The sequence below is a fragment of the Pogona vitticeps genome, chromosome 1 (genome assembly GCF_051106095.1).
Source record: "Pogona vitticeps strain Pit_001003342236 chromosome 1, PviZW2.1, whole genome shotgun sequence".
In the NCBI taxonomy this organism is placed as follows: domain Eukaryota; kingdom Metazoa; phylum Chordata; class Lepidosauria; order Squamata; family Agamidae; genus Pogona; species Pogona vitticeps.
In genome coordinates this window covers 211,531,394-211,554,239 of record NC_135783.1, presented here as the reverse complement: position 1 = coordinate 211,554,239, position 22,846 = coordinate 211,531,394, and the positions used below count along the sequence as shown (strand labels likewise).

At 39.3% G+C, this 22,846-nt stretch overlaps 1 protein-coding gene across 6 annotated transcripts in view; it reads right to left on the bottom strand.

The window, feature by feature from the left end:
* CCDC148 (coiled-coil domain containing 148) overlaps positions 1–22,846 on the bottom strand; it is a 151,242-nt gene that overhangs the window by 96,735 nt on the left and 31,661 nt on the right. For 5 of the 6 annotated variants that reach the window (XM_072982785.2, XM_072982796.2, XM_020801165.3 and 2 more), the window contains exons 2-6: positions 14,210–14,271; positions 12,026–12,147; positions 4,768–4,871; positions 2,077–2,150; positions 515–669 (exon numbers count right to left, since the gene is read on the bottom strand). In XM_072982785.2, the coding sequence (XP_072838886.2) occupies positions 515–669; positions 2,077–2,150; positions 4,768–4,871; positions 12,026–12,147; positions 14,210–14,264 (510 nt within the window). In that variant the 5' untranslated portion in view covers positions 14,265–14,271. Of the gene's footprint in view, positions 1–514; positions 670–2,076; positions 2,151–4,767; positions 4,872–12,025; positions 12,148–14,209; positions 14,272–15,269; positions 15,400–22,846 lie in introns of those variants that run through there. The other variant, XM_072982802.2, reaches the window with a different exon arrangement.

The following is a 22,846-nucleotide window of genomic DNA, read 5'->3' as shown; positions in this document are numbered from 1 at the left end:
CATGTGAAGGTCTAGGACACAATCAGGTGCATGGGAATATTCTGCAACAGGGCTTTTATATGTGCCAGACTCCCCACAATACATTACTGTACATGCCAGCAAGCATGGAAATACTGTACTGTGGATATTGCATTAAACTTTCGTAGTTAACATAATGGTTTCCAATGTGTAGCCCTTCAGATGTCTTGGACATTAACTCCCAGAATGCCTGATCCTTGGTCACGCTGACTCAGGCTTATGGGAAATGAAGTCCAAAAAATCAGAAGGGCCAAAGAGAAAGAATCACTGTAATATAAGACAAGAAGCAAGATTAAGGCAGGGAAATTAAGCAGTCTTAAGAAACTGAAATCTACAACCAGTTGTCTAGTCCATAAAACACTGGCTTCCATGATTACACACAATCTTTCTCTCCTTTGTCCAGTTTTGCACAAGCAAAGAAAAATAACAGGCATATTATAACAAACATTAAATAAATGGGGTGATGGAATCTCTACAGAATTACTGATTTACCAACCTCTTCTACCACTGCATCTGGACTGAACTCATATTCTGGGCATTCACGGTTTGCCTGCATTTCCAACAGTCTGTACCTTAAATCTTCTCTTAATTGCCAAATAGGCTGCACTGTATTAGCTTGAAATTCATCCAAATCTCTTGATAATTTATATCCTAGAAGAAGTTTAATACATATTAGGGGTTTTGTTCAGCTAAAGAGTCAAACATCAGAGTCAGTCATTAATAGTTTATTACAGGATGCATTTCTAATATAAGACGTATCTTCCAGAAGAAGGAGATTTTCATTCTTCTTGAATTAAAGAATTAGGCTCTGCAAAGAACAAAAAGTGAATGAAGATGGAGCTCCTGCATATGTCTTTTGTATGGCTGTTGACGACCATCTGAGGGAAGGCCAAAAGAGAGAGGATGTTTACAGAGTTCACTCAGTTCACTCTTCTTAACTGCTGCATAGATAGGTTTGCAAAGAGCTGAAATTCAGAAACTTCTAGGAGCGTCAAGTGAGAGATGGTCCCTCCTTGTTCTTGGACAGCTGCCTTCTGAATTCTACAGCAACACACTGTAGGTAGCAGACAGATCTGGTAGTAGCATCAGAGAAGATCTGTGAAGGGATGGAATGACTACACTGCACCCTTCACCCTATTTGCCCCCCCCCATCCTGAGAACATTCATCGTTACTTAGGGAAAGAGATGTTCCATTTTGGCAAAGCACTGGTAAAATGACTGGTATCACTGCCTCTTTGAGGGTGTTCTCTGGCTTAAGCTCTCTAGTTTGGACATCCTCATTCTACTGCTTCATCTCCCTCCTTTTCTAGCCACCTTCTTTGTTGGATCAATCCATCTCATAATCAGACAAGACTCTGCATACATCATAACTGATGGTTCATTCTTTGGATGCACAGGCGTTCTGTGGGCACTCCAGCTTCTCTCCCCCGCTTCCTCTGGTAGGCATCTACTCAAGAGGAGGAGGTGAGGCAGAGAAGCCCAGGACCCTGCCTCTGAGTAGGCCCCTCCAGGAGGAAGCAGAGGAGGGAAGCCAATGTGTCCATGGAACACCTGTGCATCCAAAGAATGAACCATTACGAACCGCCAAAATGGCAGTTCACGCCCATCTCTAATCGCTATCCCAAGTTATCTTTTGTTGCTCTTCAAACGTGATAGCACTTAGTTGGATCCAACAGGTTTGTGGCAAGTGAAACGTCTCCAGGTTCTGCAAGTTTCCCAAGAGACCAGGAAGTGGACATATATCATTTTCCAAGTCTCCAAAGAAGAGACACTGCAACATCTAGAACTGCTTCCCAAAGACATGGGCGTTCTTTCCAAAGTACAAAGCAAATTTCTGGACAAAGTAAGGCACCTTCTTATGGTCAGGACTGATTTTCTTCTCCCCAGGGAAAAAGTATCACTATAGTTAAAATGGACATTAAGCTGAATGGTTGCAGTGATGGGTGTGTGCCCAAATCCTTTTGTCTCAGAATTTATATTAGTGCAATTTTACATTGAATATGCCACTGTGTACTTATAAAGACTCAATTTACAGTAGTCCAGAAATAAAGTACTTACGCAAGTCCCACAGGTCCAAAAAACATTCACTTCCTTCATCATAAAAGGTTTGTAATTCAGATTCTAATTTTTGCCTGGGAAAAAAAACACTTTCGGATCAGAGCAAATACCCTCATTTCTTTTGTAGCCAAAGACTGGGGCAGAGTATGAGATCTAAAGACATTCAATAATTTAGACAAAATGTAGTTACTATTTTTCATTTCAAGGATCCATGGAATATTTCATGTCTCTCCTCATCTTTGTTTCCTTTTTTAAGCTATAGCCACAGTGAGCTGAAATCTTCATTGACAGGTTCACAAAAGCCACTGTACCATTTCTTCAGTGAAACATTCATTGGGCACACTTAAAAGATTTATGTATTTAATATTTTCAGTTCCACCAACCATCCCAGAACTCTTCATTTTGCCTTACGTTTTATTTTCCCTACAGCCAACTTATATCTTTATCTCTCAGTCTCATATTTCAGCCGAACTCACCACTGTTGACATGCACCTTTCTGCCTTCACTTCCTATTTTTTCCTGTTGCATGACTGTCCAACCCTATTGCTACCTAATATATTCCAGCCTAGGTTCACAAGTCTGGTATCTCTATCTGTCCTGCATAGTCTTTGCGAGCCCCAACATTCTCTCTGAAATGTGACACTGCCTTTTACTTTGTCCTGCCTCCTTGTTTTAGATTTTCCCTAGATACATTCTTCTTGCAGATCCTGGAACACAGATTTGCAAGAAAAGTTAAGTTTGCTGAGTATATGTAGTGCCTTCAGAAATAAGACCTTTGTGCCCTCTACCTATTTGGCTAATTTAGCTTTCCCCAAATTCAGGGAAGCCCGTACACTAGCCCAATTCAATGTCTTGTCTGCTGTGTTCTTGTAATGGAGATATCAGGGAGTACCGTATCAAGACCATTTATGTTCCTGCAATAGTGGGGAAGTGGACATTGTAGGACATGTTCTTTTATACATTATTTCTTTCTGATCTTTCTGATCATATTACTAATAAAGCGGCCAAATTCTGTGCAGCTGCCATAGCTTGCCACAGTTCTCTCATAACACACCAGCATCCCCCTGTCCAGTTTTGGATACTTGTGACATAAATTTTACATACTTTTATGGATTCATTGTTTAACATAATGTATACTGCATGTTCTGTTTTGTTGTGTACCATATACAGTGGTGCCTTGCTTAACGATTACCTCATTAAACGATGACTCCGCTTGACAATGAGGGTTTTGCGATGCTTTTGTGATCGCAAAACAATGTTTCAATGGGCGATTTTCGTTTGATGATGATCAGTTCCCTGCTTCAGGAACTGATTCTTTGCATTACGACGATCTAAAAACAGCTGATTGTTGGGTTTCAAAATGGCCACCCGCTCTGCAAAATGGCTCCCCGCTGTGATTAGGATGGATTTTTCGCTTAACAGGCACCGGAAAATGGCCGCCCTATGGAGGATCTTCACTGGACGATCAGGTATTTAGCCCACTGAAACGCATTGAGCGGTTTTCAATGCATTTCAATAGGGTTTTCCCCTCGCTTGACGACGATTTCGCTCTGCAGCGATTTCGCTGGAACGGATTAACGTCGTCAAGTGAGGCACCACTATAGATTGTTTGGTGCTGGTCTTTGACAGCAATAAATTCAATTCAGTTCAATTCTTCTTGCATATAAACTTTATCTGCGTCCTATTATCTTATATACTGTAAGCTCTTAAAGACATATGAGGGTAGCTTTTGGGCTGAAGCATCAAATAGCTTTTTTTATGATGAATATTTTTTTTAATTATTATGATTCTCTGGTTTACGGTCCTTACCCAGGTATTCCTATCCCTCTTTCCACAAATGACATCACATTCAATCAATTTGCTCCTATAAAGGTTCCCTAACATGCAAAATCAATTCCTTGTACTTACTGCTCTGACCTGCCCTTGGGATGAGGGCCCTCACTTCCTAGTTCTCATGACTATTTTAGCCAGACCAACATGCTTCTCCATCCTCCAACACTAGACTGCACTTGGCACTGTTTTTATAAATCAATGGCTCCAGCTTGGGAGCAGCCATATAGGTTGCCTGACTATAAAGATGTTTTGAATTCTCTGGTTCCTCAAAGGAGTGCAAGTCGTTCCTTGCATTGACAGCACTCCTGAGCTCTCTTTCTGTGTGTACACCCAAATATGAGCTTTTAACTCATTCATCGTTCCAATTAAGGGATAATAAATCCGATTAAGATTTTGCATTCTCAGGCATTGCTGCCATCTCTGAAGCCAAGAGGACTCCAGCATAAATCTGACATAAAACAGATTCTTCCATTTAATATGCATTATTTTATCATGGTAAAATTCATCTACCATTATATATCCAATTACCCTGTTTCCCCGAAAATAAGACCTAACCTGAAAATGAGCCCTAGTAGGATTTTTCAGGATGCTCATAATATAAGCCCTACCCCCAAAATAAGCCTTATTTAAGTGAAACCCTGCCCTCCACCATGGTGCAGCAACCAGAAGAAGATGACATGACTGTACAGTACTTGAATAAATGTAGATGGTGGTAAATGAAAAAATAAAAATAAAACATTCCTCTTATTTTTGGGGAAACACATTTCTTAGATATAATCTCTTACAGATATTGGTTAAGTGGTGCTCACCCTCTACAATCAATTTTTCAGTTACTTTACCAAGCATTCCCAGTCTTACCTGTTTTCGTGCAGTCTTTTGTGCTCTGTCCACCAGACTTGTTTATGCTGTTTCAACAGCATTTGTTCTTTGTTAATTTTCGCTGCATGTTCTGTCTTTTTAATCTAGGTATAACATTTTTTAAAACATTATAAAATTAAAGTATCTTCTGCAGACTTCTTAGAAGGGAAAAAAAGCTAATGCTGCACAAAACTATGATAGTCCTTGCAAACCAATGGCTCTCAAATAATCCAAGCCATTACAAAATTAAAAGGTAATTGGTTCCAGAAACAAAGATTTATATACTCCTCACCTTTGCTTTGTGCGGTATCATCTGCTACTCCCTATCTCCCCCAACCAGCAGCTGCCATTCAAATATAATATGAAAGTTCAATGGATCAGTATTATTGCCTAAAAGGGCTAGTATTCTGCTAGAGAATTCTCTGCATGCAACTAACATTGCGCAAGTGATTCCTGTATTTGGCAAGGTGTCTGGATGTGCAACAAGTTGTACAATTAGTTGTACAACGAGTCACGCAACAGACACTTCATCAAATAATGAAACTACCTGTGTAGTATTAGCTGCCTGTGGAGAAACCCCAACAGGATGCCAGTCAATATCTCTGTAGAAACCAAGAAATGTAAATCAGTTACCATTACCAATTTTCTCATCAAAGAATGGGATTATTCTTTTACAGATCACACGTAAGGGTTTATTATATCACTACAACACCCATAGTGCAAATAATAAAAATAAAAAATAAAAATAAAAATAAAAATAAATAAAAATAAATAAATAAATAAATAAATAAATAAATAAATAAATAAATAATAATAATAATAATAATAATAATAATAATAATAATAATAATAATAATAATAATAATAATAATAATAATAATAATAATAATAATAATAATAATAATAATAATAATAATAATAATAACAACAGCAGCAGCAGCAGCAGTAGTAGCAGTTGTTGTTGGGATAGTCTAAAAGCTGCTGTAGAACTGCTGGATAGCTCAGTGGTTTAGGTCTATGGCTGCGAAGCCAGAGGTTGGGAGTTCTATTTCCCACTATTTCCTCCTTGTCAGAGGCTGGCCTTGATGATCCATAGGGTCCCTTCCAGCTCTGCAGTTCTAAAGTGATTATAATACAGTAGCTGGAATCATGTTACTCTGTTCCACATGTGCACCCTGCTGCATATGCAGTTGACTAAATATGCCAGCTGCACACGGAGTTACTCATGTTATCAGATGCATGAAGTTTAATCTAGTATTCACATGTGCACACCCTCTCATAGGACAATCTCTTGCTTTCGTAACTGCAGGCCAGACGTCACTTTAGAATGGAGGGGTACACACAGGATTCTGTGCATTAAACATTTGCTAACAGGGAAATGAAAGCTGAATAGCTGAGAAATCATAATTTGGACATTTTAATGTTATCAAGGCAAAGGCTGACAGAAGCATCTGATTCCTATTTTCACATTCATGTTTCTTTTAGCAAAAGTATACATATGCTCTACTCCAGGGTTCTGGTGCTCTCTACAAAGCAGAGGACATCAGATTAACATCAGCTTCTATAAACTATAAGCCATATTATCAGATGCATGAAGTGTCACTCAGAATTTCAGTTACCTATGGTACAGTACATTTGAGTATGATTGTGTACTGTGAGATCAGAAGAAATGTAAGAGCATTAAGTTCTCACAGTGACAGCTGCATTATAGAATCTGGATGTGGCATCATTGTCGAAACTGCGTATGTATAGATTTCCTGTACCTCTATTGTTTAAATATGGAATACTCGCTTCAGACAAGATTAACACAAATAATTGTTATCATTACCATATCCCATCCTAGCATTCAGCTGTAGTAAGCAATCCTAGTGACATCAGCTATATTGAATGGGACCCATCTTTTGTAACATTTTATTGGAGAATGTTTAACAGTTAGTTTTAGAGGTTCTTGGCATTTTATACAGCAATCCTTATTCAACAAAAATAATCTGAAAATGTGCAAAAATTAAAAAATTCCAGATTTTAATATATTTAGTTTTAAAGAAGATGCATTTCCTCCATTTCTATGTCTCTATGAAGATATTGCCAATCTTCAAGGATTATCAGCGTTAAGGACCATGCTTTAGGTTTGTATGAATGGCAAAGTTCTTGATTTTCTCTTCAGAACAATTAACATCTAACCACTTGTCATTGCTCATATGCCTTCCCATGTATTTCCATTACAGCGTACAAAATACCACTCTGGTACTTCTATTACAGGTTATATGAAAACCTATCTTCATCATGGCACAGCTTTGCAATGAATAACTTTTAACGTTTCCTTGACTAGAAAAAACTTGTGAAAAATGAAATACTGAAAGATGTAAGACTAGAATTTAGTTTTAAAGGTTGAATGAACTGAGCCGAATTTCATTCTGACAGCCCATAGATAAATACCAGCTGCCAACATCTTTGACAAAATATATCTGTATCATTAAAAGAACATTATAACATGCAGAAACAGTCATTGCACCATTTCTTCATTGTTACTTTTTTCCTTTTTTTTTAATAATAGCTTCTCCCTGTCTTTTTGTCTTAATGACATGGGGCACCACTGCCAAATGATATAGTCAGACACAATAAAAAGTAGTACTGTCAAAACCTACTCAAAAGGCTTATGTAGTTTTTAAAATATTGTTTCATTTATTTATCTGTAGAAAAGATACAAAAGAACCAGTGATGAAAAGACAAGAAAGTTACAACTGCATGATCATGCCACATGGGCTTTGATTTGCCTCCCCTAAAATTCTGTAACTGAGACAAAGCACAAAAAGAGGCTTTAGCCTTGGTCTAAGACAAGTTGAAACGTCATTGGCAAATACCTGGGAAGGGTAAATTAATATTTATGTTAACTGCAGCGAAAAAAATATATTTTTCAATGATCACATGATTCAAAGGCCAATGCAAATTAGTCTGGCCCTTTTTGCTTCCAACTCAGAGTTCTCCCCCTACCACGGGGGGTAGGGTTAAAGGTGTTCTATTTTTTAAAATCTGAAACAATTTGAATGGTGCTTTCAAAGTGACTGTGTGATGATTTGATTTGTTCTACAAAAGAAGGAGGGTCTGAATCTGGGTCATATTATGGTAATGTATTTAGACAGGGTGAATATATTATATTTAATATAAATTAAACAATCTACTGATTTTAGCACTAGATCACCTTACCACTGCATTGATACACTAGTTTACTGCTAGATCACTGCTGCACAGAAATTTTTAAAAAAAGATAAGAAAGGAGAGTCAACGATCACCAGCTGGGTGGTATCAAAGAAAGGAGAGCCATGGGCTCTGGGTGCATATCAAATCACATCAGATTAAAAGCCAGTGTGGCCACTGGCACAAAAACAATCTAGGGTCTTGTGTGATTAACAAAACAGAATGCAATTATAAGACTGTGAATCAAATTCAGCTTGCCAGTGTACTCGCACCTTTATAGTCCCACTGAAGACTGTGAACTGAATCAACAGGATTTGCCGACACACTATTCAGCAATTGATTAAAACAGATCTACTCGATGGAATCAGCACATTAGATTTAGGACTTTGCCTAGCAGCACTCTAAGCATTAGATATATTCTAAAAACTAAGCATGACTTTCAGTGTCTGCATTTAACAATTGTTGTAACCTCTTCACTATCTCCCCAGTATGCAGAGAGATAAACACATATTGTGTAGCCACACACTTCCAGAATAAAACACTTTCACTGACCATGGCAGCTAATTTCCACGGGAAACGTATGCAGAAACAGGTTGCTATGGCAGGATATGGAAATGTATTTGACATGCAGGTCTCTCTCTAGAATGAGAGGCATCATGCAGATGGAGAATTAGGTACTCCTGGGGTGCTTCTGCCAAGCCCCCCAAAGCTGTTCCCTTCTAACTGAGAACTTCCTGCAATGCCAATCTGGCACTTTAATTATAAACTCAAAGCACAAAAAATGCCAGTGCTGAGATATTTTTGTCCCTGTCAGAAATAGGTATCGCTTTGGCATAAGGATTCATGGCACTGCCAATACTGATCTTTCATGCAAAGGGTGACGACACATATAGTCTGTAGAACAGACAGAGGAAGGGAGAGGAAAAACTGGAAAGGGAACAACCCAAACTGGCAGGAGGCTTGAGGCAAATTCTAGTGGCCACTGGGAGGGGCTTGTGAGGATTTAGAAGACATATCCATTCCTGGAAATATAGGCATCAGAACCCTAAGGCTTAAGAAAGTTTGCAATGAACTTCTAGGAAGAACATGAACCATTTGCAGAAACACATAACATTTTTAATGAAATTGGAGTATAGTGTTAAAATGTTCTGCATGGGTTTTATCATGTTCTCCTAGAGTTTTCCATCATGCTTTGATATTGCCACTGCATCCTCCCAGTATCTGCAGTAGGGTTTAATATCAGCCCTGATTTTGTGGTGTTCCTAACTGTCCAGCAGAAGGATAGCAGGTGGCACCTTCCCTTTGCCCAAATGATCATGTGGTACCTTTATAATGAAAGGCATTCTTGGATTGACCTTTGATGGAATGTTGCCTTGATCCATGAAGGGAGAAAGGCAAATATTGCCTAATGTGTACTGTGCCCCACAACGCCACTGTAACTTGCTATTATCGCTAAGAGCACAGGAAAAAATAGGGAAGGCTGGAAAATGCTAGGAAGACATTATTGCTAAGCCCTGCTTTCTAAAGCACAACTTGTACTTCTAAAGCACTACTTGCATTAGGAAACAAATTTCAGTGTGCTTGTATTTGCAAAGAAACAACAATTCAAAAACAAAAACAGTACCTTCTCCATTCTTGTTTGTGTGCAACAAAAAAATTGTTCTTTATCCCCAAAAGCACAGAATCAGTACAACAAAGCCAGAAAATTAAATTTTTATGAGTATTGGTGTTGGAACTATTTAAAAAAAACAGAGCTGAGGATAAGTGCCATGAAGGCCAAAGTTGTTTCATATTGTTTTCACTCAATTATATAATTTCTCCTCTAGCAGCTAAGATGGCACTCTATGTTTTGCAGTGCAAATTAGTCTATATCATTTAATAATTAGAATATTCTTTTTTTAATGGGTGCAGTTTTGCTATGGGACATAAAATCTCAGAGTCAGCCAAACAGGCCTTAGGATAAAGGGCCTACTCCACTAATATGAAGAGTGAAATGGCTGCCTCAGATAGTTTTTGGGGATCATGAAAGGGTAGCAAATTGTTGTAATTTCATTTATTACTATGTATAATAGAGAGGAACTTGATGAGTTTTCCGCCTTAGACAGCAAAAAATCTTGAGTCAGCCCTGCATGGCTCTAGCCTAAAATCTTCAATCCTTTAAAAAAAAAACTTGTTTGATGGGGATGGGACTTCCAAGTTAACATGAATGGGGGAAAAACAATGCTTTAACTGTTATTTTCAGATTATTTTTGTTGATTTCTGAAATGCAGCTTCTGAAATTTGAATCCTAAATTTTACTGAAAAAGAGGAACATGAGAGTTCTGAATTCTTTCCTGTTTCTTTCATTTGCCCTTTCCTTCACCTCTCATCTGTCAAATTACCAGAGAAAGGTTTAATCAAATAGTGTAGGGAGGGCTGAACATCCATGAGAGAGGGAGGGAGAATTTTGAGTTGCAAAAGAAACTACAGTACATTGTTTGGAATTGGTAAATATTTGCTTCAGTCCTTCCTTGTAGGTAGGATCTGCATGTTCCTGAGCTCCATGGATGGCTCCCTCCATCTTGACTGTGTTCTCTATCTGTGCTTGCAGATCCTTTTTCGCCTTTTTCCTGATAGTTTTTTAATTTAGGACTCCCCCTCCCACCATCCAATTTATGTTTGCTTCTGCTGCTGCTGCTGCTAGGCATTCTGCCTGTAGCACCAGCTTGCATCCTTAGGATAATTTTTTAGATTTTTTTTCTTTCCCTCTTTCCCCCTTTTTCCTTTCCTGGGCTATTTTTTTGTTTCTTGCTGCTGTGTGCTGGTAGTAAACTCAAGAAAGGGAAGAGAAAAGGAGGCATCAATGTTGTGGGGGGGGGGAAGCATCCCGAATTCTAATCAATTTGGTTGGAGGGGACTTGGACTGTATTATTGCCTTTATTTGCTTCCTTGCTTTTTGCTGGTGGGTTTTTTTTGTGGGGCTGGGGAGTAAGGAGCTGGTATGTATGTGTATTTTATTTTGCATTTTTCCTTTGCATTCGTGTTTGTGCAGTTTTCTTTGTTGGACTGAATTTTAAAAATTGTCTTATTTGCTTAGTTTAGTGTGGATTGCCCACCTTGCCCTGCTTTTTTGAAGTAGTTTTTAAGTATACTTTAGGGATTTTGAATTTAGTCTCTGTTGCCTGCCCTGTCCATATATATATTTTTTTAATTTTAAGGCTTCTTCAGAGCTTTTTGACAAGTGCTAGACAGAACACAAAAGGGGAGAGGGGAGAAACAAAAGAACCCAGTGGAGACTGTTACTTTCAGTGTAACTAAAAGATTGGTAACTGAAAGATCCAAAAAGGAATGAGGCACCTCCTGAAAGAATCCGAAATGAATCACAACTGAAAGTTTTCTTTATGCATATCCCTATCATATGTCAGGCACAGATCCTTAAACAGCACCAGAGCCTCAAAAATTTATTTCAAAAAGTAATTAATTCCCATTCGTGTTTTAATGCCATTCTTTGCTCTTACACACACACAACTTATTGCAATGCTTGTTGCTTTTTGGAAAAAAAATATTATTCACTCCTTTCTCTTCAGCCATGGTCACACGAGCCAAATATTGCCTTCCTATCCCTCACTGAGTTCGTATAATAAATTTGCGGTCATTAGCGAATAATTTACCCAGCAAGGGTGCTAACTGCAGATCATTTCTCACTTCTACTATTTTTGTTGCAGATCTTTTTTAAAAAAAGGTTGTGTTACTGTGTGTGTGAATGGCCCTATCACAACTTTTTTGAACTATGGTCACCATGCATGTCCTTTTAAACTTGTCATTTTTTAATTTCCAGAGCGTTTGTGTTGATGCTTCAGTTAACTTCTGTCACACCGTGTCAACAAGAAGGTCTAGGCACTTACTGAATTGGAAATACATGGCTCGGTAACCGAAAGTCACGATGCATCTCCTGGATGAAAATACCACAAGACTGCAAAGCCCAACAGGAATATTATTAAAAATTACGAAACCAGAGAGGCGTTTCGCTGCTGTGACTATGACCTCCGACATCTAAATTGCATTCGAGTTCTCAGTGGCTCACCTTTAAGAGGATGTTAACAGATTCTAACTTCTTGGCTTCTGTAATTGCTTGCAGCTGCACATAGTCAACAGGTTTGTACTTTGAACTCTTAAGCCCATTTTTCACACGAACAACCAAGCTGTCTAAATAGTCCAAATATGTGAATAAAATTTAGCATTGCATTGTTTCTCATCATTACACATTTTATAACACAATCAAAACTTTATCATTTTTGTTGGTTCTGCTACATTTAGAGTGAAATTAACAACTGCAGAAAAGATAACATGTAACAGCTATGCTACAGATAAATTTTATTTCTCTTAATCATCTGAAGTAATGTTTCATTAAAGCATCTGTCCCAGTAATAAAACATTTGAGATGAAGTGCCAGGCCTTCGTAAGTGGGGAAATATAGATAATAAGCTACTCAAACTAAATACTTGATTTCTACTTATTCCATTGAACCTCACTTAAAATACACATATTTGCTATAGCTGTCTGCTTCTGGCAAGAAGCCACCAACAGCCTTAGATCTGGGGTGGGCAACCACAGAGAGTGTGCACGCCACAGCTGTTTCATATTCTACCACACCAGGTCCCTATGGACAACCACTCTTATAAAAAAATTCAAAAGTGATCTTAGATAATATATCTATGAAGATTCTCAGTCATCCAAGTGAAGTTATCTGGAAGCTGAATCATGGCAACTGGACTTCTTTCTTATTAGGTTGAAACATTTCGCTACTCATCCAAGTAGCTTCTTCAGTCTGAGGAGAGTTGGTAGGAGACCTGATATATAGTCCACGTTGGTTTCACTTCCCTCTGGTCAGAACAGGCTCATTAGGTGGGCAAAGGACTGAGGGTGAGTGGAAATCTAACCTCTACAGTCCTTCTCCACCCACTGCCATGGGTCATTAACAGTGGTCTTTCTGGTGTGTCCCCTGATCTTTCTGGGGATGGATGAAAGGGCAGCACGATAAATACCAACTACCAACACTTCTCAGACTGCAGAAGCTACTTGGAGGAGTAGTGAAACATTTCAATCTAATAAGAAAGAAGCCCATTTGCCATGACTCAACTTCCAGATGATCTTAGATAATATTATTGAATCCCTTTAGTCAGCTGTGGAATGTTTGCTCCTCCAGATGTGGTTGAGCTCCAGTTCTCATCATGTCCTACTGCTCAGCCATGCTCTGGGGGGCTGACAGAAACTGTTTCTATGGCATAATCCTGAACATATTACACTGAAGCAAATCTTACTGGAGAGAGTGAAATTTCTTTCTGAGAAATAATGGTTTAATTGGGCTGCCCACCAGTTTTTTTTCTCATTCTTTACATATTCTGAAAAATCTTTAAAAGCATTGTAATAAAGCTTATAGTGCTTCAAAGCACTTTGCACTGCAGGACATGATACTGAACTTTAATAATAAGTAAGCTGTCAAAGCAGGGCTTCTGGCTTTCCCCCAGGTGCTTCTGTCCAACATGGAAAGAAAGGACAAGTGCATAGCAAGAAGCAAATTTCAACTCACAAATACAGTATATGTATTTCATAAAATATTCAAAGTATACAATATAAGTGGGGGAAAGAGAAGAAAATGATACGATAAACTCAACAAACCTCAAATTTTATATTATCTCCATATACTTAATATGACTAGCTAATAGTGTAAATTCCAGCTGGCTGCACAGCTCAGTGGTTTAAGTCTCTCACTGTGGAGCTAGAGGGTGGGAGTTCAATTCCCCACAGTGCCTCCTCTGAAATGAACCACCCTGTGTGGCCTTCACCAACCTACACAGTTCCAGAGCACACCCAGAAGAAGGAAATGGTAAACCTGAAATGGGTTGCCATAAGTTGAAAGCAACAACAACAATAATATGCAATTATTGGGAACAACATACATACTGTACCGATATTTAACAGATACTTAGGTTTCTGGTTAAAACTTGTATCTGTTATATAATACTAATCAATGACTGGTGTTTTTTATAGGAGGAGGAGGAGGAGGAGGAGGAGGAGGACGCTGACGCCGCCGCCGCCGCCGCCGCCGATGATGATGATGATGATGATGATGATGATGATGATGATGATGATGATGATGATGATAATAATAATAATAATAATAATAATAATAATAATAATAATAATAAAGTGTAAAATGTCCAGGAGTGTCAAAAACAAGGAAAATGGAATCTTAAGCGGTTTTTACCTATATTGCTACTCCTGTGACTTGTAATAAATCCTGGAATGCCTCTTTCAGTCATCCTATACCTGTTGAAAAATAAATACACATCACTGTTGTTTAATGTGAGAAAGAATCCCCTTTGAATGTATTTACAGTACTTTACTGTATATAGTGTATAGTGAAGTCTCAGCTGATAAATCACCTATTGATAACCGTATGAAACTGGTCTAAGAATAATATAATCGCTGCCTTGGAATATGCACATTTTTCTTTTTGAGAACACCTTATTGGAAAGGCAGGCAAAATAAAAGTTATAAGAGCTACAAGCTGTACAAAACGTAGAGTCCAAGTCTATCAACATGTACTTGGTATTCAGTCCCATCCCACTGAATCTAGTATGACTTAGTCCTACATACATTTGTACACAATCACAGCTCTAGTGATGCAAGAGCCAATCAGATAAGAATCAAAAATAATGAACCAGACAACCACTTGCACCTTTAAAATTCAACAGTTAATGCAAACTATAGTTACTTGCATTCTCAAAGAAAGAAAAACATAGAACAGTTTCTCGTAATTCCAGACTATTAAGATTATACCACTTTTCAAGAACTACTTTCTGTTCATGGATTTAGATATTCGGTAATAGATCTCGGACCAAACACTTCGTTCATAAGATTTCCCATTATCATTGTGCTAACACACGTATAATGGTACAGCCTGCTTTCCCTCTATTAAACTGTAGTTTGTCAACTTGAAAAAGGGAGATATTCTCTTCTGGTATACCACCCTGATGTCCATTCAAGGTATTTCCAAATCACTTGATCAGATCCATAAGGCATTTGAATAATTAAAACTCTTCACATACAGTATACAGTATGAGCAGGTGGTACCAACTATGTACTAGTTGAGAGAAGATCTTTTCCCCACAGCTTCAGGTTTTATAGAGCCCAGAACTTTGCCTCATTCAATGTCTTCTCCTCCCATGCTTCAATCTAACCTATGTTCTATTACTCCCAGGTCCCCCCCCCCGGGGTCTACATTGTTTCCCACTTTAGGCTGTTATCAAGTGTGGTGAAATTACCGGCTGTGTTGCCATTATGATACCAGCATCAAAAATACCGCAAAAATCCTTTGCTTTCTCTTAAAATGTTCCCCTCCCTTGGTACACAATGAATTTGTATAGTTTCCTGAGGACTCTTGGAAAACTTCCTGTCACTACAGGCAGCTGATGACTCTGCCGAAGCCCTGGCATATCTCAGAGATAAGAAAGTAAAGGAGGGAGTTGACATAGCTGATCGTGAGCGTCCTCCCATGCGGATGAAGCTGGATAGCCCTCCTGGTTTCCCAGAGACCTTGAGACAACAACAAGGAAAACAACGACTACGACTAAAATGCCCAGGAGAGGAAATACAGCACAGATCTTCCAAACACTAACCATAGTCCTTATCGAGAAAGGTATTTTTAGAAGTTGTAGTCAGTTAACCATGAACTGCTGGATAGCTCACTGGTTTAGGTCTCTAGCTGAGGAGCCAGAGATTGGGAGTTTGGTTCCCCTCTGTGCCTCCCTGACAGGGGCTGGACTCAGTGATCCATAGAGTCCCTTCCAACTCTACAGTGCTAAAATGATGTTGATGATGAACTGCACAGTAATGTTTAAAATACTGAAATGGGGGAAGGAGGGAGGAATGCATAGAAGCAAATGCTACAATTCAGGGTGGGAGTGGGGTGAGAACAATGAAAATTAAAAGCCAGATTGAACATCACTCCAAAAATTTTAAAGGCAAGCAGTTAGCAGGGATCTATAAGATAACCGCAAAACTCAGGCACGTTGCAGCTTTTTCGATAACATGTTCAGAACTCATATTTAGGTCTGTTGTATGGTGCAGGTGCCCAGTAGCAAAGAAACATTACTTTTCACACTGGCACTGTAATTATATAGCAGCACGCAGCGAGGCTATTCAGAGTCGTTACAGGCCTGGTACATCACAGACTGGGAAACTGCAGGGAGGCAGGGGTTTGGTGGGTCACTGTGGCAGCTTTGCTAGACGCTTTGTGGATGAAATCATTCATAGCTGCTCTGACCTGACTGCAATAATTATAGCAGATATGAAGAAGGCTCTTTTGCGGTAATTTTGGGGTATTTTTCTGCTCCTCAGCTCAATGAATCAATGCTCTATCTCAGCTATGGTGAACCTATGGCACGTGTGCCACAGCTGGCATGCAGAGCCCTTTCTGCGGGCACATAAGCCATAAGTCGCTGGATCGCTACTTCCCTCCCAGCCAAACCTCAAGAGACGGCTGCAGCCGTGGTGCATGCGCGAGGGGACTCACGTGCATGTGCAAAGGGGCAGGGGGGACACATGTGGTGTGCGCACACACTCATGCACATGCGCGAAGGGGATAGGGGTGCTCACACACACTCATGGACATGTGCGATGGGCCAGGGGCACTCGCATGGCACACACACACACATGCGCAAAAGGGACAGGGGTGCTCGTGCAGTGGTGGCATGCACTCGCACACATGCGCAAAAGGGCTGTGCAGGTGGGCATGCAGGGGGCGGGAGATCTGTCTCCGAGGCCCAGTCCAGTCAAGGCCATAGATCGGCACCAGACCGGGGGTTGGGGAACCCTGCTGTAGCGGATAGAGTGATGGTTTAGGTCTCTGGAGAACAGAATCTGAATCGCTGCTCAGCCATGGAAATTCACTGGGGGAGTAGAACTGGTAAAACCACTCCTTAAATATCTCACTTACCTTGAAAGTCCTATTAGGGCCACTATAAGTTAGTTCCAACTTGACAGCACAGAACACACAGATCCAGTGTATTATTTACTCTATTTATTATATATTTTGGTTAGGCTAGCTTAAAGCTAGACAGATGGCAAACCACTGCCATTACAATTCTGGAAGCTTAAAGGTAAACCCCACCCCAGAAACAAATGTTCCACATTGCTACATCAAGGCTGAAACCTGTTGTGCAGTTATGCAAGTGATACGACTTTAAGATGCAACAGATAATGTCTACGGATATGTCTTTACAGCAATTCACATCAAAAAGTTACACTGTTGGCATATCCGCAACAGGATTTCAGTCCATGAGTTGTCTTTCTGCACTAATGCTTATGCTGAAGAAGAAAATTTGTTGCCACAATTAATCTTAGCGCTGTTATATGCATCTTTAAATCCCATTTGAGTGTGGAAGAGCACAAAACAATGAGGACAATGAAATAGCAGAATTCCTTAAAAAGATTAGATGGGGTACATTGTCATGCTTCATGTAATCTCTGTGTTCTTTCTTTTGCTTTGCTCCTTGGAAAGCACTTTCCTGACGCTGTAACAATGACGGCTGGGAAACGGCTTGCTGTTGACGTGCGTGACTACAGGGCCCAGCCCCTCCATTGGCAGAAGGAATAGGAAATTCTAACCGGAAAGCTTCAGTATTTCCTGCCCTCCCTCCACTACATTCAGAGGAAAAGAAAAACACCAACACCTTGATCCTTGCTAGGCATTGTGCAACATGCTCCAGTTCAAATACACAGTTTCATGTTTTGACTTTTGCAAAGAGCTCTGACACAGGCTCACCAGAAGTTACTGTGGCTCCAGGAGCAGAGGTGGATGAGTGGCAGAACGGAGCTTCAGCCACACAGGCAGGAGGGAAACTGTTGTCATTCTTACAAACACACAACCAGTCAAGTGGCAAAAAAGGAGTAGTTCACACTGGAGGAACAGCAGTGAATATCCTCTCCTGCTGTATTTAAGGTACGCTGTATGAAAGGTCAGTCAGATTGAACAGCTGAGGTGAAAATCTCACAAGCACATCTCCTCCATTCAGGAACTAAAATCTCAACCACTACAAATTACCGCGTTCCCCCCGAAAATAAGACAGGGTCTTATATTAATTTTTGCTCTAAAAACTCATTAGGGCTTATTTTCAGGGGATGTTTTAATTTTTTTCCATGTACAACAATCTACATTTATTCAAATACAGTCATGTCATCTTCTTCTGGTTGCTGCACATTGGTGGAGGGCAGGGTTTCACTTAACTAGGGCTTATTTTTGGAGTAGGGCTTATATTACGAGCATCCTGGAAAATCATACTAGGGCTTATTTTCAGGTTAGGTCTTATTTTCGGGAAACAGGGAACATATTTAATAATGTGCTGTCTTTTTGTGATATTAAGAATTACTGGTAATTTGTGAAGCAACTCCCTCATAGTAGGGTCTGCCCTGTAATTGGCATCAGCTATTGTAAAGGCCAGAACTACGCAGAACGGAGGATTCCTGGATCCCATCCAAAGCAGCAGCCTCAGTCTTTTCTCTCACACGGTAACACAAAGTACTGAAAACTTAGTAGCAATAGTTCAATAATTTTAGCATCAACACATGACAGGGCATTGCAAGCGCTCACGTCTTCAAAAAGCTGCAACCAATTAAATAGAGCGCAGCAGAGAAAATTACTTTGCTCTAATATTACATGATGCATTTTGAATTATCAGGCTAAAGAAAGGTGGTGGTAGCAAGGGATGCTGTTTTTAGCAGTAGGGACCGTTAACAGAACTTCCTCTTTGAAAGGTCTGGCTTCTGCATCTAACCTGCAATTATAATAAATACAGCATAAAGCTGCTGAAGTATACATTAATTAAAGCATAGTCAGGCAACTGAATTCTCTAACCACATATCCATAATGAATAGACATGCTGTGTCTGTATAATATTGGCAGTATTGTATGCCTGGTACAAGATAGCAATGTCAAATACTGTATCACAAATAGGTCCTGCAACAAATGTTATGGGGCAGAATGCCTCTGTTCAAAATGCCAACCAATATGCTGGCCATGACTTTTTTTTTTTGAATACTCCACTTGATTTCCACTCCTCCTTAGTGTTCCTTTTTTCATGCCTTCAGCCTGCTCAGTCCTTCCAGGGTTGTGTTTCTGAGGATATCTTAAGGTTTTTCCAGAATATTTTTTTGCCTGTTTCTCCAAGCAATGCTGCTATCTGCTATTACTGTAATATCTCAACAACGATTCTTCAGCTATATAGTCGCCATGCCTTGGAACTTGAATCCATCTCAGGATGTACAACATACATGGAAACAACGTTTGTTAGTAGGTTTTAATTGGCATTGCACCATTACATTCTGTTTTTTTATGTTTAGAGAAAATGATTTTGTTTGATACATTGGCTCCCAGGTTCTAATTCTTGTTATTTTTGCCTTAACAATCGGAAATGATTGTGATGATAGTCATCCTAAAAAGTGGACTAAAATCTATTCAGCAAATGGAAGAAAACACAAAAATGGTCTGATTAAAAATATGACACTATGCAAAATAAAATACAACAGATTGATAGCAAAGCTTGCTTGCTCATACTCCATTAAAACAAATATAATCTTTATTTGTATTAATACTTGCAGTATGTTACAAATATGGAGTAATGACTCTTAAATGACTTCTGCATTTTGGGAAATACTAACTTAAAAAAAATCTCTGTCCTTCAAGAGACATACTGTATCCATATTTAACTCAACTTAGATGTTTAAAACATAGAATCTCCCTTGCTTCTGACTAGAAATGAAAGTTACAAGTTTAAATTTTCTAACTCTTTTGGAGGCCTTGTAAAGTTAATTGATACCTACTACACTACCACAATTAAATTCCATATTTTAGCATGAACATGTTTATCAATAGCTTTACAGTACCCTCCAGCTCAGCCTCATTTCACTTTGTTCTCATCCTGTACTTACCTCTTATTTGCAAGACATCTCTGAAAGATCATTTTGCTCTATTTATAGTACTAAACATATTTTGCGGTACAATCCTTGAAAAGGCTTGTAAAGCCATATTGGTCACAATGTCATCGCAAATGGTGTTTGAGTGGTGGCAAGTGACAATCGTGTATTCTCTTATGTTATCGTTTAGAGGTCACTAGCCTTAGTATCAGGGGCCATAATAATTACTATCATAGTTTATTCAGCGGCAAATCAATTTAAATATCTCATTCATAGTTTCTTCACTTAAGTTAATCAGAATGAGAATTACTGGCTGGGATTTTTTAATTATTATTATTTAAAGAAGTAGCTGCAAATCCATTGCTGCAGGTATATCCTAGTGACAAGCCAGCCTATACAACTACAGTACTGTGATCTAAATCTGTGGGAAAACTTGACCCTGATAAAACAAAACAAAAATTCATATATTCTGAATAAACTATAAGTGCAATTTGGTGTCAAACTAATACAGTATTGGGGTTTAAAACAGTTGTTGTCTATCATTTCCATAAGTGAGCTATTAATACTACAGATCTATGGGGTATAAAAACATAACTCAAGTTAGCTACCTTGCAACGAATTAAGCTGACCTCCTGGATTCACAAGAGTAACAAAGCAATGGATTCTCAACACTTAAATAAGGGCGATTTTGAGATTATGGTAAATTCTAGTGCCAAAGGGAGCTCTGAAACCAGAAAGTATTTAAAGATAAGCCAAGACTGGAAGAAGGAAATTCTTAATTAATATGAATATCTGAGTGGGATTGTGCAAATTAAGATTGCATTGCTCTGTGACTTGTTTTCAGGACTTCTTTGAAATTTCACTCCATTAACATGGAAAGACTGCCTCAATCACCTCCCTACCACAATAATGTACTTTCAGCTCTAATTACAGATTACCTCCAATGTCTGTTTTTGGTTAGATTCAGATCCCTTTGATGTCAAAAGCCCACATACCAGCAAAGGGTGGCTAGACTCTCCTGAGCCTGCTCTTTTCTAAGGTAGTGTTTCCCAGCCAGGGGAACATGACCCCCAAGGGGGCAACAAAGTGTTTTCTGGGGGATCGAAGATCACCTGTGATTGGGTTCTTTTGAAAGTACTGGCAGTTCCTACATTTTGGCGGGAAAAAGAGGCAGACACTGTTTTATATTTTCTTCTTCAACTTTATTGACTCGTAGTGTTTCTGACATCAGACCAACAGGGTCGAAACAAGATAAATCAGGCAGCTGGCCATCACTAGCCCACATAGACTTCCTTTCTTCTGGTGTTCCACTCACTGCGATGCAGGGCCAAATCGTTCGCGGTCAGTGATCTTTCTCAGGGTTGCACTCCGCATCGCACACACTGTTCCACAACATGGGTAGTGTGCCCAGTCCCCTTCTTTCGGTGAAGAGTTGTAAACCAGTCCAGGGCGAATCACTTTCTTCCCTCGACCCTGCCCTCGTGGAAATACTATTACGGTCCATTCTAGAGTTTCATATATGGATTCTCCCTCCTTCACAATCTCTGGATCAGGTAATAAACCTCCTCCACTTTGAGGTTTGGAAAGTCCTTTAACAAATCCTTCGCTTGCTCATATTTCCATTCTCCTTGATCTATTTTTAATGGTTCCTCCACCTCCTTTCTCTTTCTATTAAAGTGTCAAAAACCCTTCCTTTCTCTTTTATACCTTCGTCCCATATAGATAGATCTAACTCCTCCCCTTTCTTTCCTTCCCCCTCCTCTACCAGACAGATCTCTATATTCTTTTTCTCCTCTGTTATCAGGTTAGGTATACTCTCTCTCTCTTTCTGATTAACATTTTCCTCCTCTCTAGGTGCTCCTGACGTTGAGGACGGCACACTTGCCTCCTGATCTCCTTCACATCACCCTATATGTGTTATAGTCCTTGTTAAATACAGTGGACCCTCTACTTAAGGAATTAATCCGTATTGGAATGGTGGCTGTAAGTCGAAAAGTCTGTAGGTCGAATCTCCATTGACCTACAATGCATTGAAAACTGATTAATCCCACAACTGGCAGTTTTTATTCTATTTTTGTTCCATTTTGGTTTTTTTCTGGTCTGTAAGTCGATTCTCCGGCTGCAAGTCGAATCTAAATTTTGCAGCCAGAGAAGTCTGTAAGTCGAGCCGTCTGTAAGTCGAGCCGTCTGTAAGTCGAGGGTCCACTGTAATAATTTCTTCCTTGACCCTTCAGAATCAGCATATGTTCAGTTAGAGCATATGTATGAGAAACAGGTCCTCTGGGGGAAAAAGAAGCCACCGCTCTAAGATGATGAACAGGGGATGAAACCTTTTGGAAAAACAAACCTCCAGTCCCATAATTTGGCGAGAACTCCCCAAGCCAAATAACAGAATGGGGAACTGTTGAGTGGCAGGAGACAGAGAAGTTCTCTTACCTCAAGATCATTTTACACCACTTCTTCACATCTCTGCAAGGTGCTATGCTGTATCTTTGTGAGCTGTGAGGATTCCCTGTGACTCTCAAGGTGCATGGGGAAATTAGTCCATAGAGAGGCTGCCTCCATAAAGAGTGTGTTATAAATATTAATTAATCTTCGTTTCTTGATTCGCAATAATAATGTAACCATTTAAAAAGGCCCTTCCATGTCTATATAACCTTATGTGTATGTACTAACCTAAAAGTAACCTCTGTGGAAAGTTGCTGGCAATGTGTAATTTAGAGATTAAGTTAGCAAGATTAAGTTAGCTTATGTGAAGTCTAAAGATTAACTTTGTGAGGAAGTCATGGCTTAAATGTTGGTCTTGTTTATTGAGATCTTGTAATGTATGAATAATAAAATAAATCCTGAGTTAGCAGAAACTATTTTAGGCAAACAGGTTTTAAAATTAAGTAATAAACTGTGCCTAACTGATGTATTTTTTTAAAAA